Here is a 17580-nt window from a genome sequence, read left to right on the forward strand (position 1 = left end):
CTGGGATTCACTTTATAGTCTCAGGGTGGCCTCAAACTCATGGCAATCCTCCTACCTCTGCCTCCTGAGTGCTGGGATTAAAGGTGTGCCCCACCACACCCAGCTATCTGCCCAAGTATTTTTTTTTTTTTTAAGTTCCCTGCTTTCAAGTACTTTAGATACATACTCCAAGGGGAAAATATTGGCTCATATGATGATTCTAAATTTAGTAGTTTTAGAAATTTCTGTAATGTTTTTTTATAGTAGCTGCATCATTTACTTTCCTACAAGTGCACAGGGGATTCAAGTTTCAACACCTTTGCCAACACTTATTTTCTACTTTTCAATAATAGCCAGCTTAATGTGTATGAAATAATAGCTTTTGGTTTTGATTTGTATTTCCCTAATGATTAGTGATGTTAAACATACCTTTATGTGCATTCTATTCGTTTGTATATCTCCTGTGGGGAAAAAAAATCCATTCATGTCTTTGGTGAAATTTTAATTGTGTTTTTGGATAGTTTTTTTAACTTTTGAATCATGGGAGTTCTTTATATATTCTGGATATTAATCTCCTATTATATATGATTTGGAAATGTTTTGTCCAATTCTGTGAGTTACCATTTTACTCTAATTTTAGGTGTTCTTTTTGATGTGTAAAAGTTTTCAGTTTAGATGTAGATACTTGTTCTTTTTTTTTCTGCTCATAGTTTCGGTGTCAGATCCAAGAAATGATTACAAATTCAAAGGCAAAAAGTTTTCTCCCTATGTTTTATCCCTATGTTTCATAGCTCTAGCTCTTGGATTTTGAACTATTTTGCATTAAATTTCATACATGCAGGAGGCAATGATCCAACTTCTTTTGCATGTGAATATTTAGCTTCCATAGCACCATTTGTTATAAGCAAATATATTTGTTATAAGCATCTATACTTTTTTTTGTTATGAGCATCTAAACTTCTGTTGTTTTGTTGTTGAAAATGTCTCCTATTTTAGTGGATGTTTCCAAAGCTTCTTGTTACTATTTCAAAGGTCAAACAAATAAGGATTAAATTGTACATCACTAAACGTAGATTTTGACCTCTGGAAGATCTAAGCTCATTTACATTCCTCAGGAAGGAAAAAAAAATACAGCCTTCTTGGGCAAAGAAGAAAAGACTGGCAAGTTAAAGGATATTTGACTGCTCAAAGTCCAGCTGCTTGGTCTGCTGCTCTCCAAACTCCCTAAGTCAGTTGGCTGGAGTGGTCTCCCTCCTGCGACACACTGGGAGGCTGTGGAGGAACATGCCTTCTTCTTCACCTTTTTTATGGAGTCTAGTTACTCTATTGATGTTAGCTGAAGTAAGTAGTGAAGCTGGAGAGCTTGAGCAGCTGCAACAAAAAAGAAGCACTGATCTCCACCAGTAAGTAGCACATGGGTCATTAATGCTGATGGTCTCGGGCAGCTTGTACCTAAGTAATGTTTATAATAGACATATAGAAAGTACAAGATTCTAGAGGGAAATGGTGACGCTAAAAAGCCAATATGGATAATTGGAGCTGGCATAAGGAATAACTTTCTTATACACGAATTATTCATTTATCCACTTATAAATGAGCCAAATATATAGTTAATGGGAAATCTCTTTGGGAACCAAAGTGACAGATAAGCAAAGTGAATATTGTTGAGCTGAATGCAGATATCTGTATTTATATCTTCACTCTATCTTTTCATACTGTCTATAGCTACTCAGTGAGAAATTGTTTAAACTTTAAAAGTATATGTGCTAATTACTGATGCATTTTCTCTATTGGTTAAATTCTGTAGGCCCCGGATAGCTACAGAGAGTGGAAATTTAGTGTTTCTTACCGGGTCTACTCAAAATATTGAATTTAGAACTGGATCCCTTGGAAAAGTTAAGTTAAATGATGAAGATCTTGGTGAATGTTTACATCAGGTAATACACTTGAAAAACACTAAAGCTGTATTGGATATTCATCTGTAGTAAATTAACTGAACATCTCAATACCAGTCTGTACCTTGAGCCCTGAGAACGTAATTGGAAGTAATATATGTTCATAAAGAATAATGACCTAGGGTCCATGGTGGGAAACAATGGCTACTCATTGTGCAGGAAAATTGTTATGGTCCAGAGAAAGTACAGAAAAGTCCCGGAATTTCACCATGAGGGCAGTGATGAAAGAGAGGATGGAAGAAATGGTATAGCTGTGTTTTGTAGCACTTTTGCCACAGGAAAAAACTTGATCAGTTAGTCTCAGGCCTTATTGTGTGTTTTCAATGCTCAGTATTTACCATATTATGTTGTATATTAGCCATAATATTAGTGGCAGCATCCTTCAGAATTGACGCTGGGCCATGTGCTTTAGCATAGCACTTGATGCATATTATCTCATTTGACCCTGATGGCTATCCCATGATGGCTCTGTTATTACTCTAGTTTTAAAGGAGCTAATATTATTGTACATCAAATAGTGCCCAAGACACACAATAAATGATCGTGGCAGTATTTCTAACCTAATCAAGCCTGATTTCAAGCCATATTTTTTTTTTGTGGCACAGCAGATTGAACCCAGGACCTTGTACACTCTCAATCTCAGTTCACCAAAGTTCTTATAACCACCCTAAAATGTTATAATGAAAATACAGATAATACAAAAAGAAAATACATTGATAAATTTCTGTGGAGTATAAAATTATGCCACAGCTATTTTATTGTCATGCTTAGTATATGCAGCATCGCTCTGAGTCTTATGATAAACAGGGCCTTAGTCTATCATAGTTTTCTATTCAAGCAGAGTACTGCTCAAGTTTTAAATTATATTCTTATAAGATGTGCATGATTTTTTTCTACTAGCACTTTCCGTTCTTTTCATTTTTTTCAAATTAGATCCAGAGAAATAAAGATGATATTATAAATTTAAAAAGGAATGAAGTTGGCCTTTCTCAAAATATATATAGCCAAGTCCATCAACTTAATGCCACGGTAAGTCATAAGAGCAGATGAACTCACCTACCCAACCCAACTTTGTATGTAATGCATTTGTCAGGAATACCATTCAGTGTAATCATGGACTTAAGCAGCACAGCTCTGATGGAGCATGGGCAAGTGGGAGTGGACAGAAGGCAGGAAGTGATAGACAGTGAGTTGTAGCGTGAACGGGCCTCACTCCTGCTGTTTATTGTTGGTGCAGGGGTTTCATCACTGTGAAAATCCCATAATCACCATGTGAAAGAAAGCATGATTCATCTTATCAGTGTGCTGTATTTATTTTTAAAATACCTTTAAAAAATCTATACAATCGAAGGGGCTGGGACAGAAAGAACCCCCAGAAGGGAGGGAAATGGGGAAAGAAAAGGTAATGAAAACTGGTCCCTAGAGAAGTACATCAGGAAAATATGTCAAAATGGTAATGTTTGCAACAACTAATTGATGCTTTTTCTTCTTTACTGCTACAGTTGGTGGATCTTGAGAGAAAATTTCAAAGTTTACAGCAGGTTAGTCCCACAACTAGATATTCGCTGAACATTTACAAGAACTATAGATAAGCTTGGCATGTGGTGCATAGCTGTAACCCCAGTACTTGTGAGGCTGAGCCAGGATGATTGAAAGTTTGAGGCTGACCTTGACTATAGTAGTGAGTTCCAGGCCAGCCTGGGATACTTAATGAGACCTTGGTAGAGTTAATATTCTTCCTTTAAGGATAGATGGAGATCACTCCAAAGGATATTTATTTTCCATAGTTAAATCACACCCCAGCTTAGGCTTTTTCTAGGGTACACTTAAGAGAACTTGAGTGTAAGGACCTCCAAGTCACTGGGAATATGAAGTCTGAGTTCATAGCCCCCCAGGCCCCTCTCTCTTGTCCCCACAACAGTGTTATATTCCATTTAATTTTGCTGTCCTTTGTCAGCTAGGAATCCCCTGACTAGCATCAAGAGCTGTTTCAAAAACCCACACAGCCTCTCTAAATTAAGTTCAAAAGTTTAGAGTGTATCACAAAACACTGTTTCCTGAAGACTACATTTGCTGGTAATCAAGTTGGAAATATTCTAAAGCAAATATTCTATGACCTAAACACATGCTTATGAACCAGCCTATGTAATTGTGTACTACTTACTGTGTTTTAAAATAGATAGCCAAACTTTTCTTTTGGTATGTGTGTAGGCTTTTATGTTGTGTGCATGTGAGAGTACATGTATGTGTGCATGCATGCATGTGTGTGTATGTGTTTGTATGTGTGTATAAAAGGCAGAGGACAACTTTGTGTGTTAGTCTTTGCCTTCCATCTTGTTTGAGACAGGGTCTGTTGTTTGATACTGCCTTTGTCCGTAGGTGCACTGGGATACCAGACACTTACTAAGGCTTTTTATTTCACTTGGGAATCCGAAATCTGGTATTCATGGCCGTGCAGAAGCACTTGAGCACTGAGCCATCACTCCAGCCCCTAGCTGGAGTCTTGTAAGATTTTGTTGTTATTGTTGAACCCACAACCTTCTACCCAGAGAAATGCCCAGAATCTCTAGATACCATTTTGAATAGAATTTCAGGGATCCCAGGTTAACAACCTCTGTTTTAATAGCTTTGGTTTGTTTTCATTATGATTCAATCATTCTCCTCTGTTTTTGACTTTTAAGTTGGATGAACAAGCCTTTTTGTCACATTGATAATGGATTGCACCATCAGCCTTTTCTCTCTTTAGGGAGCAGAGGAGTGAGTAAAAAGAGAGCAAGGGTCCATGCATGCAGCAAACACAGCAGGGGGATGATCAATGTCCTAAAGTGGATCACTGTTTATCCCAAAGGTTGAACTTGAGAGTATGATAAAAATGGACTCCCATTTTCCTCTCCCTAAACCATTTGGGAGAGTTTGAAGTGATTTTTAAATGTGAGTGTCTTTCTGTCTTTGTGTAGGACAGGGACACTAATCTTCCTTCCTCCTGGCTGCTTACTAATCTCATTTCCTGTCAGACCCTCAGAAACCCTGAAGTTTTATCCCTAAACAGTAAACAGTTTGTGATGAATTTCTTAATAATGTCCCTCAGTCTTTTGAAGTACAGAGCTCACTGGCACTGGAACGAAGTTAGACAAATAGAATAAAAGAAGAAATCACAGTTTATGAATAATGAAAAAAGCTCCCCCACATAAATGCTCTCCTCTTATGACAAGGGTAGAGCAGGACTGGCTTTGCAGTAAGCGGTACTGGTCTACTCCGCTTTCTTCTGGCTGTCAATTTCATGTACAAAACTAAAGAAACCAACTTGAGTTTCTGTGAGGCTACCTAAGTGCATGGGCATATAAATATAATAAATACTTTGTCCTTGTTTTAAACAGACAGTTTCACTAAGTTTAAAATAATTGCATTAAAAAGATTGCATTATGAGCTGGGCATGGTGGACTCATGCCTTTAAGCCCAGCACTTGGGAGGCAAAAGTAGGTGGATCACCGTGAGTTCGGGACCACCCTGAGACTACATAGTGAGTTCCAGGTCAGCCTGCACTAGAGTGAGACTCTATCTTGAAAAAAAAAAAAAAAGCATTATTATTTACCCTCTCTTAAGAAGTTTCCTCTGCCTTCAAAGTCATTAAAAAAAAAAAACAACAACAAAACTGTGCAAAGTTGAAACTGGTCTATAGCTGACATAAGGTAAGATTCCCCAGTTTGTGAACACAAAGGTAGGTCTGTATGCTGTTCTGGTCTGAAGGCAGTCAGGTGAGCATAGGGCAGAGTGTATCTTAGCTGGTCACATTTCAAACAAAGGGGCTAAGAGTGAAAAGAGTTCAGTCATCCTAACCAATGGGAGGAGGAATGGTAATAAAAGATGATCAGATTTCAAAGGCCTATCTTGAGGTATCAAAGATAAAACTAATAGGCAAAAGAACAGGAAATTTCCATTTTATTTTCATAGTGCGGTAGGAATAGCCATTACTATTCTCACACAGAAAACCTTTACTCCTGACCAGTGACATATTTCTCACACGAATGGTATTTCTGAGGAACAGAGAATCTTCTCCCCTACCTTTGGCTAAGGCACAAGAGTGCAGAACATGAACATTACTGACATTTTCACAAGAGAATTGGTTTGAGCAGGCTGGTGCTTGTTGACAAGTCCGGAGGCGGTTTCAGCGAAGGGAGCCCTCCATGTGCGCACGCGCTGCCTCTCCTTGCCACCCAGGGCAAGTCCCGCAGCCTCACCAGCTGCCCTCTTGTTTTCCAGGTAGTGGACATGAATGTTTGCAGCAGCAATCCCTGCCATAACGGTGGCACTTGCCTCAATATGCACAATTCCTTTTTTTGTATTTGTCCTCGGCAGTGGGAGGTGAGTCACCTGTCTCTTGCTCTAAATCTCTGCTGACAGGTGAGTCAGCACGTCTGGCTTCTTGGGAATCCAATTAGTCTACCAAAATTTCTCAGATAATGGGGCCTGCCTCTTAAGTCAGAATGAACTCTGTCTAATGATGTCAGGTCTGATCATTTAACCCACTGAATACTAAACCATTTCAAGGAGCTCCGTTAATTGCTAATTCTGTTGGTGTTAATATAAATTGTTTAGCACCATAGTACATACTTTATGTATGCTTTCCTACCCTCTTTTAGCAATGATAAAAGTGCTCCAAGCATGCATGTTAACCATATAAGTGCTAAGTGTTCCCAGGTGTTGCACCACTGAGAAAGGAGGATGGATTAGCATGATGCTTCTCAAGTCAGTGCAGTGTGTTTGTGAAGAGCTCTTTGGTCCTGTTAGGCCAAATCCAAGCTTCTGAGGAATCTTAGCAAAAGATTAATGTTAGCATTATTGCATTTGGCTTTACTAAAGATGCATTTACTCTCCATGTACAAATCCTAAAATATACCTCATAAATATGTACCTCCAAAAAGCTGTGTCCAGCAGCATCTCACTGTGTTCTTTACATGACTACAGGGTCCTCTCTGCTCAGATGAAATTAATGAATGTGAGTTGTACTCAGGAACAGCCTTGGGCTGCCAGAATGGTGCCACCTGTGTGAAGACAGTGGGGCGCTTCAGGTAATTTTAAATATGTTCCATTTTGAAGAGCCAGAACATCCAGTAGTTAAAAGCACACATCTTCCTGCTTCAGCACAATGTAAGTGTGCTGACCAAAACCAGAACAAAGACTGAAGTGAATAAATTCACTCTTGCTGCATTCTTTAAAAGAATTTTTTTGTTCATTTTTATTTATTTATTTGAGAGTAGACATGTGGTTCCTAGATGTGGCGCCTGTGCAGCTTCATTTTCCATAGTGACTAAGTTCTTCATGTGACCTGCTTAGGGCCTCTCCTTCCTAGCCCAGACACTGAGCTCCCACGGCACCGCCTCCAGCTGTGGCAATGCCTTTGTCTTCCCACTGTCTACTAGGAATTTGGCCATGCTGCCTCACACAACAGCTTTTTTAAAAAAAATTTATTTATTTATTTATTTGAGAGCGACAGACACAGAGAGAAAGACAGATAGAGGGAGAGAGAGAGAATGGGCGCGCCAGGGCTTCCAGCCTCTGCAAACGAACTCCAGACGCGTGCGCCCCCTTGTGCATCTGGCTAACGTGGGACCTGGGGAACCGAGCCTCGAACCGGGGTCTTTAGGCTTCACAGGCAAGCGCTTAACCGCTAAGCCATCTCTCCAGCCCACACAACAGCTTTTTAATATCCATAAATTTATGGAAAATCATTGTCAGGCTTACTAGTATATAGTTCCTAAAATTAGCTTTCTAGAAAAACTTGACATTATCTTTCCCAATATACTGGCTAGTCTCCTATATTCTGAGATTATTTAAGGATTAACAATTTGGTTCTGCTCTATCATGAATAAGTCCTTTCATTGCTCTGGAGGACCATCTTGCTTGATTAAAGAGTAATTATTTATACTCTTCCTAGTGACTCTGATATCTTGCCCTTTGTTTCTTTTGTAACAATATCCATTCTTTTCTCTCCTGTATAAGTGAATACAATAATTTTGTCTTTATCCTATTTTCCCCAAAGCAGTCACAGTTCCCTTGTTTATTTAATCTGATCTTTGAAACACTTGCTTATTCTAGGTAAATAAATTTAAGTCATTAAGATTTCAGTAGGCATGTTTATGAGTTCAACCATTAGGCAAAATCCAAATTAACCACCTTTCTACCTGAAATTTAGTAGTGTGTTACCTTAACGTAGGGCAGGGTGACTGAGGTATTAATGAATCAAGGCTTTAAAAGACAATCTGTGAACTAGTTCTTGGACTTTGCTTTAAATGCCAACTTAATAGCTCATTTAAGTTATGTTACCCAAACCATTGCCACTGTATTTTGGACACATCTAGGTTCAGGGTAATCTTTTGTTTCCTGGAAAGCATTATCTCTTGATTTCTAGTTATGGGCATTTATCAAGAAGAATTTCTACTTGGACATATCAGTAACTAATGTCCCAATTTGACTTCTATCATTTATATGTTTTGAACTTCCTGATACCTGAGAATGTCCTGGAGGTTAAATCTCATTTATGATCTTCCTTTATCATCACAGTAGACCAACAGAGTGATAAAAATGTATAAAGTGCAAGTAAGATGAGAACTAGCTACCCAAACCTTCATAACTGTTTTCAACACATGATTGAAAAAGGAGAAAAGAAAAAAATAGCCTTACGACATTCAAAACTATATATCAGGGACTAGAGATGTGCACATTTGAAGGAGGAATGAGGCAGAGAAGGAGGAAGAGCTTTTACTCAGGGGCTGCATTTCTTAGTGGCACCTTCAACTTTGCAAGAACAGTGTTCAATTCTCTCTGCAACTCCTTATAAGAGAAAGAAGCAAGTCAAGGACTTATCTTCCTGTGTCTGGGACTGAGTTTGTATGGTGGTAGGAATTAGGCATTCTGAATGCTAGGTCCCCAGCTGGTGGAAATTTGGAAATTGGAACCTCTTGGAGCAGAAATGTTTCAGGCGGGATTATGAGCATTAGAGCCAGCTCCCCCTTGCCAGTGTTTGGCATGCTCTGCTGTTGATGTTGTCCACATTATACTGGCCAGGAGGAGATGTGAAGCCTTTGGTCATGCCATGTTTTCCCTGCCATCATGGAGCTTCCCCTTGACTTTGTAAGCCAAAATAAACCTTTCCTCTCACAAACTGCTTTTGATTGGAGCCTTGTGCCAACAATAAGAAGGTAACTGCAGTACTTTGGCTTCAGTCACTGCCTCTCACAGACTTGCTGAAGGACATTAGAGAGCAAAGCATTTCAATCCAGCTTTTTTCTTGATATGGAAATAGCTTTTGAAGCCATGTGAATCTGAGAAGAGTAACTTTATATTAAATACCAAGTTCAGGGCATATGATGGTGATTTTTGAAAGGGTAAAAATGACATAGAGACAGGTTGATGAACACAAAATTTATTATTGCTTTGTGGAATCTGCATGTGATGAAATGGTGGACATTTAGACAGTTTTTTGAGTTCTATTAAATGTGTCAGGCTAAGGTGCTTATTCAGCAGTTTCACTGATGTTAGAATCTTTGGGAAATCTTAGCTTGCATTTTGTGAATATAAACGAGCTACTGTGGAATAATCTGTACCTGCCATTGAGGGCACAGTTTATTTTGGATATAACACCTCCTTCAGTTAAAAAAGAAAAAAAATTCTTGGGGCTGGAGAGATGGCTTAGCCATTAAGGTGCTTGACTGCAAAGCCAATAGACCCAGGTTTGATTCCTCAGGACCCGTGTACCTCAGGACCCGTGTAAGCCAGGTGAACAAGGTGGCACATGCATCTGGAGTTTGTTTGCAGTGGCTGGAGGCCCCAGTGTGCCCATTCTCTTTCTCTTTCTCTCTCTTTCTCCCCTCTCTCTGCCTCTTTCTGTCTCTCACATAAATAGAGGTTGGGGGATCCCCATGAGTTCGAGGCCACCCTGAGACTACATAGTGAATTCCAGGCCAGCCTGAGCTAGAATGAGACCCTTTCTCAAAAAAGAAAAGAAAAGAAAATGAAATTAAATTTTTTTAAAGTTCTTTAAATCATTTCACTAGGAGAGAAAAATGTAGTTCGTAGTTCTTACTTAACAAAAGTGCTAACTTGTAGTTACTCAGACATTTGAAGAGAGAAAGCACCATGCAAATACTAATTCATTGGAATCCCTGTTTGACGAACAATTTTTTGATTAAAAGGTCCTGTATAAAGCAGAGCAAGAAAATCACTATCTGCTTGAGTCTTGCCTTCAACTACTCAGAGATAAAAGATATTTTTATACTTCTCAGTGTTATGTATTATGTTTATACATTCTAAAAGTTGCTTCTTATTTTTTCTTCATTTACTTTGTGTTTAAGATATTTGAGGTTTGAATTAGCCACTCATGGGTGGTATATATACTTGAGTTCAGACCTCTAGGAAAAAAAGTGTCATGTTTGTTGTCTAGAAATATGATGATGGTAAGTGTAGCTAATTTGTCTTCTCTCCATTTATGCCACTGGTGAGTTTAAAAATATTCTGAGCTTAAACTGGCCTTTGTCAGGTGATGGTTCGGTATTCAGCTAATAATCTCAGTTCCTCAGTACATAATAGTACATGTACACAAGACAAGCTATGACTATGAAAGAATAGTTAATTTGTTCTCAATTGACAAATTCATCTGTAGTTTTTTTTTTTTAAAGACTGAAGAGAAAAAAATCAACCACAAAAGGCTATCACAGTAATAACAAAGACAGGAATAGTTGGAACATGGTTTTAAAATAGATGTAGTACCTATATGGGGCTGGAGAGATGGCTTAGCAGTTAAGTGCTTGCCTGTGAAGCCTAAGGACCCCAGTTTGAGGCTCAATTTTCCAGGACCCACGTTAGCCAGATGCACAAGGAGGTGCACGCATCTGGAGTTCGTTTGCAGTGGTTGGAAGCCCTAGCACGCCCATTCTCTCCCTCTCTCTCTCTCTCTCTCTCTCTCTCTCTCTCTCTCTCTCTCTCTGCCTCTTTCTCTCTCTGTTACTCTCAAATAAATAATTAAACTTTTAAAAAAATTAAACAGAATACATGTAGTACCTATATGGTTTAAGATATTTTGATTTAAGGAGGTATTCATGTAATTAAGTATTCCTTTTCTTTAAAAACCATATTATCACCTTGAAAATATATTTTGAATACAAACAACGTGAAAGTTAAAAAATAAACACAAAAAACCATACTAACTTTACCTTTCGGACTAGAAATGTAAGACAAAAAACCATTACACTGAAATGCTGTAGACCTGGATTTTCATGATCTTCTATAAGTTACTAATTCTGTGAGCATGGGCAATGTGTGTCTGTAAAAAGGGATTTAATATATATTCCTTTGTAGATAATAGCAAGGAAGCCTACTGCTTACTTAGTTTCCTTTCTGCTTCTTTTTTTCTTCTTCTTATATTATCCAAACTTGAATGAAAGAAATTTACTTTGTAGCTGGTTTAAAAGTATATAATATCAACATAATTCATTTCCAAGAATAATAAGAAGGGGATATAAACAGTGAGAATTTAATCTCAGGTGCATAACAAGAATTTTCTCTCAAATCTGAATTTTTCAATCTTTAAATGCTTAGTGATAAGAGAAACACAAATTTCTGAGTACTTTCTAGAGATCTTGAGAACACAACTTGAAGACTGGAATCATGAGTTAGTTCACTGTTTAAGGTAAACAGTTAACAGATTGTTCAGGACATAAACAGGTTGCCCAAAAGTTCCCAAACACTCAGGTTTTCATACTTGGAAATAGATTTTGAAAACCAATAATGATTATATTAGAAAACAAATAAGTATTACATATTATGTAATAGTAATAATTGGTTTTAAGATATTTTTTAAGTTGGAAAATGTGTGGGGAGGAATGAAAATAAACTTTTAGCAATAAAATCATCTGGATCAAATACTAAGATTGTATAGGAAATGTTCTAAAGTTCTATAATTCCAAAGACTGTAATAAAATTATCTGGAAAACTATTCTATGTAGATAGGAGAGAGGAGGCAAGGGAATAAGTCATAAAAAGTATGGCAGAAAAGCTAAGGAGAGAGTAAATAGCTATGACTAGAAAATGAACAAATGAATTTCTCAAGTTTAATTACTAATTATCCTTTACCTGTGATCTGTTCTTAATGAGAATAACAATCTTGGAATTTTCAGAATTATCATTTCTTGATGACACATCTTTTATACAAAAATATAGAGATGTTATAAATTGCATGGAAGATTATGCTTATGAAAAGCATCCGACCTTTGAAAGTGCTGCTTGATGACTTCATACCAGGAGAATTTATAGTGGTAGCCTTGAGATAGTAAGTCATGATTCTCCAACAGTCAATTTGTAAACATAATATATTCACTCACCACACAGTTGTAACCATAGAAGGATTTCAAGGCTACATTCAGCAATTTTGCATTACCAGTTTATAGTTCCATGTTAACATCATTGATTTGCAATGTGGACTTTTTTTTTTCTGATATCAAGAGATAGTCACTGGCCTTGAAACACAAGTCCTGACATGGTTCTCTTATGTAATCTACAGCTGTCACTGCACACCTGAGACATATGGACCCCAGTGTGCATCCAAATATAATGACTGTGAAGGGGGTTCTAAGGAACGCTGTGTTCATGGCATCTGTGAGGATTTAGACCGAGAGCAACCAAATCAGGTGGGTCCCTTCCCTCAACTTGTTGCTAGCTGCCCCATCCTGTGGTCAAGTGCTGCACTGTGGTGCTGTAGAGTGAGGTTACTCCCTGCCCAGAGCATACAAGGCAGATAGAGCAGATTTACATAGGAAAGTGGAGCCAGGTTAAACTTACTGCAGAAAATATTTTCCTGTCAATCTCGCTGTGAGGTTTGTAAGGCTAACAGTGAAAGGACATGGACACATGAAAGGCTCTGTCATGCACCAAGGTGCAGTTCTGAGTCTGGTTTATCTGGCCCTGAGCCTGTGGGGGGTGGGGGGGATTAATACTCTAGGGGTCTACTTCTCTCATGTGGCTCTGTGTCCTGAGGACCTTGCCTCTCAACCTTCAAGTTCACCCAATCCTGGGCAGTTCAGCTGGACTTCAGTTCTTTACTTTTAGTTCTGTTTTAAAACTATTCATGTATTCTCATGAGTGGGAGGAAAAAGACTTTCAAAAAGGAAACAATTGATTTTCCAATGTCTGTGCCTAGGTGGGTGTTTTTCTCTAAAAACATAGCAGAGAGACTTGATTGACTTTAATTATATTGACTTAGTTCTTGATTATGGTTGCTCTTTCCTGGGCATCTTTGGGATAAATTATAGGATCCTCTTACTCTGAAATAAAGATGCTTCCTTTTCCCATGTCCTAGTCTAGATTCTTATTTCTCATGGGAAGTAAAAGGAACTACTCTGTTGGCCTGATGCAAATGGATGTTAGACATACAGTTTGAGATTTGGTGAGATGTTCAGAGGCTTATTTTTAAATCCCTTTTCCTGATTGTTTCTGTGCATGCTGTTTGTTATTCTGCCAGCCCAAGTACAGCTGTATCTGCAATCCTGGGTGGACCTTGGCCTCAAACAACACCTGCACATTGGACCAAGATGAGTGCAGCCACCAGCCCTCGCCTTGTTCTCCACTTGTGCGGTGTTTCAACACTCCAGGCTCTTTCTATTGTGGGGCCTGTCCAACAGGTACATTCTGAGGGGTCCATGCTGGGCTAAGATGCCAGGCAGGCAAGGCAGCAGAACCAATTTCCTTCTGCTGCTGATGGATAAGTAGACCATTCTTAGGAGGCCTTTAAACCAAGGGGCATGTGCTGCATCACTGACTTCTGCCCAAGATGATCTCTCTGAGTTGGGGATTTATCCAAAACTATGCTAGGGTCAAATTTCAGAGAATGGTTAGTCATGGAGTTTGAAAGGTCTAAGCTTGTATTGCTGTAGCCATCAATTTATCAATCTTATGATTAAAATCATGTACTCTAACCACCTGTCCTGATAACCACAAGTGTTTGAAAATGTGGCTAATGTTTTTGACAACTTTGTGCCTCTGTTACAGTCCAGTAGCTCTCACCTTATTGTGCCCTTTAATGCTGTCACCTCCCTGTAGATAGGGTCACCCAGATTCCTCACAGCCCCACAGCAACTGAATCACCAGAGGAGGTCACACATGTTCAGCTGCTGAGAACCTCAACTCTGGATGAAGAGATTTCCTCTAACTATGTAAGATCCTCACCACTCATTCCACACATTTGTAGGGCACATGCTGTGAGCAAAACATGGTGCTGGGGGCATCGGTTAGCAATTAACCAGAAAAGTCTCCTTTCTGGTTCCTGAGTATCCTTAGAAAGTAAAGTGAAAAGACTTCTTTACAATAGCAGCTATTCCTTCATTAAGGCACTGTGTAAGTGCAAGCATGGGTGTTCATTCCTGCAACTGAAATAAAAGCAAGGCATGGTCAAAATCAGTGTTAACTACATCTTCCTTAGGAGAACTTGAGAATTAGAAGTACATAGCTTGTAGTAAACTGAATTCAAACTCAGATCTGCCTCACTCTTCTTATGAGCTGAGCTGTAGAATACTCCATCACTCTGTCTCCAGCAAACTCCACACACCTATCATACTTCATTAGTGACTTACGGTTTAATGACTTTTAGCATGCTATTGGTTTAGATCTTGTAAAACTAGAAAGAAATTGCAATAACATTTAAAGACCCTTTTTCCCTATTGATTCTCAAGGGCACCACACCATGAAGGGAATTTATCAGTTAAGAAGTAGGAATCAGAAAAATAAATGATATAAGTTGGAGGATGGGAGATGCACTCTTGAATTCCTTATATTATTTGAAAGAAACAAGGGAAACAAAAGCTTTTGTTTCTGCTTGGTTATTATTCTCTTTCCCTGAATAGTATAAAAAAGGAAACTATAAAAATGTGTAAAAAAAAAAAAAAAGGAAAAGTACCCATGGTCTTCTCACCAAGGACCACCTCTAACCCTCCAGTTTTTCTTTGTGAACTCACTTAATCATCCATAAATATAATTTGAGTAGGTTTGTAGAAGGATCCCCTACTTAAAACCAATGTAATTATAATTGTAACAATGAATTATAAGATTACCATGATTAACTGCAACAGAAACAGCTCAAGTAAAATGATATTCTTCTTTTACCTTCAGTTTCATCTTCCACTTGTCTTTATTCATAGAAACTTTAAACAATTATTTCCCCAAATTTCTAGCATGATTCCAACATTACATTATAAAATTTGTTGTATGAAATTAAATCATGGATAGGAAAATTCAATGAGTATATACATATATATGAAATGCAGGTGTATGCATGTAATTAAACTTGTTTTAGTATTCAGTGCTATAGATGAGTCTATAAAGCATTAACCTTTATCTTTATTGATCACTGCATTTTCCTCATTAAACAATACTGCATTGGAGATCTTCCTATGTGGGAAGTTTTATCACTACAGAGGAAGTTTCAAACAGTGGAATTTTTGCTCAAAGTCTATGTAGCTCAAAAATTAGTGACTATGCCAGACTTCTTTCCCAATTAGTTATATTACCTTAACATCCAACAAACAGTCTATAGGTGGATAATGTTTACTCATTGCTTGGCCAGAAATTGGTTCAAAAATTTTTAAACATTTGGGGCTGAGAGATGGCTTAGTGGTTAAGGCACGTGCCTCTGATGCCAAAAGACTCAGGTTCAATTCCCCAGGACATAGGTAAGCCAGATGTACAAGGTGGTGCATGCATGTGGAGTTTGTTTGCAGTGGTTAGAGACCCTGGAGCACCATATACATCTCTCTCTCAAATAAATAAAAATAAAATATTTTTAAAATTTAAACATTTTAAAATAATCTGTTAGGTATGTCTCACTACAGTTTTGTGTAGAATAAGGTAATTGTAGAACACAAATATGATTGTTTTAAGAGGCCAGATGTTGCCTGGGGCCAGACACTAGCAAGATGATTTGAGTTATGACCTTGGGTCCAATCTACTGCCTTCCCCATGCTCCATCATTTCCATCCACGTGTCTGTGCTTCCTAGCATGTAGGCTAGGCCCTGTAGCATGGAAATGTCCTCATCACCCCAAAACCTGTAAGACAAAGCAGGAAATCTGTTTCATTGTTATTTTCATGTTCTTTCACAGTATAATAACCCTCCCTCTGGGTGCCCCAATATTCCTCTCTCCTAAAAAATTCCATTTCAGCATCTCTTTCCAAGCCTGTCTTAAGGATCTTTAATAGTATTACAGTTTTTATAAGACTTAATTATTTGCATTTTTTCCTTGTTAACTTTCAGTGGTGCTAACCTTTTGAATATCACACTCAGGCTGGCAAGGAAATGGCTATGAATGCCAAGATATCAATGAATGCGAGATCCATAATGGCGGCTGTTCTATGGCTCCCCTGGTTCCATGTGTGAACACAGCTGGATCATTCAGGTGTGGGAGCTGTCCACCAGGTACTTCACTAGGTTCCCTAATGCCACCATGGGCATGCACGCGCACGCGCACACACACACACACATAAAATAGAATCTTGTGCTCCTCTTTAAAAATCATTTCTGTTTAAGGAAAAACAAACCTGGCCAGCATAGAACATTTAAGTTGTAAATTCAGAACACAGAACAATTACATGAAAAGAAAGAAAGCATACAATTCCAATGGTGGTATTACACAGGCCCCTGCAAATAGAAACTTGCCACCGAGATAACACAGAAGTTGAAAAAAATGCTCCATGATACTCTTCTCAGGTCAACTGTTTCACTGTTCCTACATATAATATTTATTAAGACAGTGCACTGTGAGATGTTTCACAAATAAGGCTCACTGACGTGTAATACATGTGAGTTCCCTTTTTCTTTTGAAAAGAATCTGTTCTCTTCTGAAATTTAAATCAAATTAGTATACAAGAAGTTCAGAGAGTTCTAAGTGATAAACTCTCTCATTTATGTCTTAATCAAATGAACAATAACACTTTAGACTTATAAAATGATTTACCTCTAAGAATACCAGTCACTGAAATTGAAAAACATCAACTTAAAGTCAGCCATGTCGAGTAAGAGTCCTAGTGATGTCACACACATACATGTGCACATACTGCACACACACTCATTGAAACAAACCAGCCTATTGTTTCTGTACTTAGGTTATTTTTTATTGTTTTTCTCAATTATAAAGTTTTGTCTATGGGATTTTATGTCGCATTCTTTAGGCTGATGAGAAGATATGGGGCAGGAGGTCTCTTGCATGGCATTGCATCTCAAATGGGCACTGTAATACTCCCATATTTCTGACCTGTTTTCACCTACTGCTCTGCTTTGGCCAGGTTACAGTGGTGATGGGAAAGTGTGCACAATCTTAGACATCTGCTCCATCAATAATGGAGGCTGTCATCCTGATGCATCCTGCTCCCCAGCCCTAGGTAAGCACTTACTTCTCTTTAGCCTTGGGCATTACTTTAAAATTCTCTAAAATAATTCAGCATTTTAAAAACAAAATCTTCCTTCTCAAAGTTTCATTGTTTTGGACAGGGCCTCATTCTGCAGCCTAGGCTGGCCTAGAATGTACTGTGTGGCTTATGCTAGCCTTGAACTCATGTAGTCCCCCTGCGTCAGCCTCCCCAACTGCTGGTTATAGACATACAACCTC

General features: G+C 38.4%; 1 protein-coding gene across 1 annotated transcript in view; it reads left to right on the forward strand.

Annotated features, from left to right (window-relative positions):
- Nucleotides 1–1214: 1214 nt before the first annotated feature.
- The window catches only part of Cubn (cubilin), a 255894-nt gene continuing 239528 nt past the window's right edge, over nucleotides 1215–17580 (forward strand). The window contains exons 1-10 of the mRNA XM_045135128.1: nucleotides 1215–1382; nucleotides 1787–1916; nucleotides 2868–2963; nucleotides 3437–3475; nucleotides 6195–6296; nucleotides 6900–7003; nucleotides 12490–12616; nucleotides 13447–13606; nucleotides 16260–16391; nucleotides 17258–17353. Coding sequence (XP_044991063.1) covers nucleotides 1264–1382; nucleotides 1787–1916; nucleotides 2868–2963; nucleotides 3437–3475; nucleotides 6195–6296; nucleotides 6900–7003; nucleotides 12490–12616; nucleotides 13447–13606; nucleotides 16260–16391; nucleotides 17258–17353 — 1105 coding nt within the window. The 5' untranslated portion in view covers nucleotides 1215–1263. The remainder of the gene's footprint in view (nucleotides 1383–1786; nucleotides 1917–2867; nucleotides 2964–3436; nucleotides 3476–6194; nucleotides 6297–6899; nucleotides 7004–12489; nucleotides 12617–13446; nucleotides 13607–16259; nucleotides 16392–17257; nucleotides 17354–17580) is intronic.

This window comes from Jaculus jaculus, chromosome 15, assembly GCF_020740685.1.
Source record: "Jaculus jaculus isolate mJacJac1 chromosome 15, mJacJac1.mat.Y.cur, whole genome shotgun sequence".
NCBI classification, from domain to species: Eukaryota; Metazoa; Chordata; class Mammalia; order Rodentia; family Dipodidae; genus Jaculus; species Jaculus jaculus.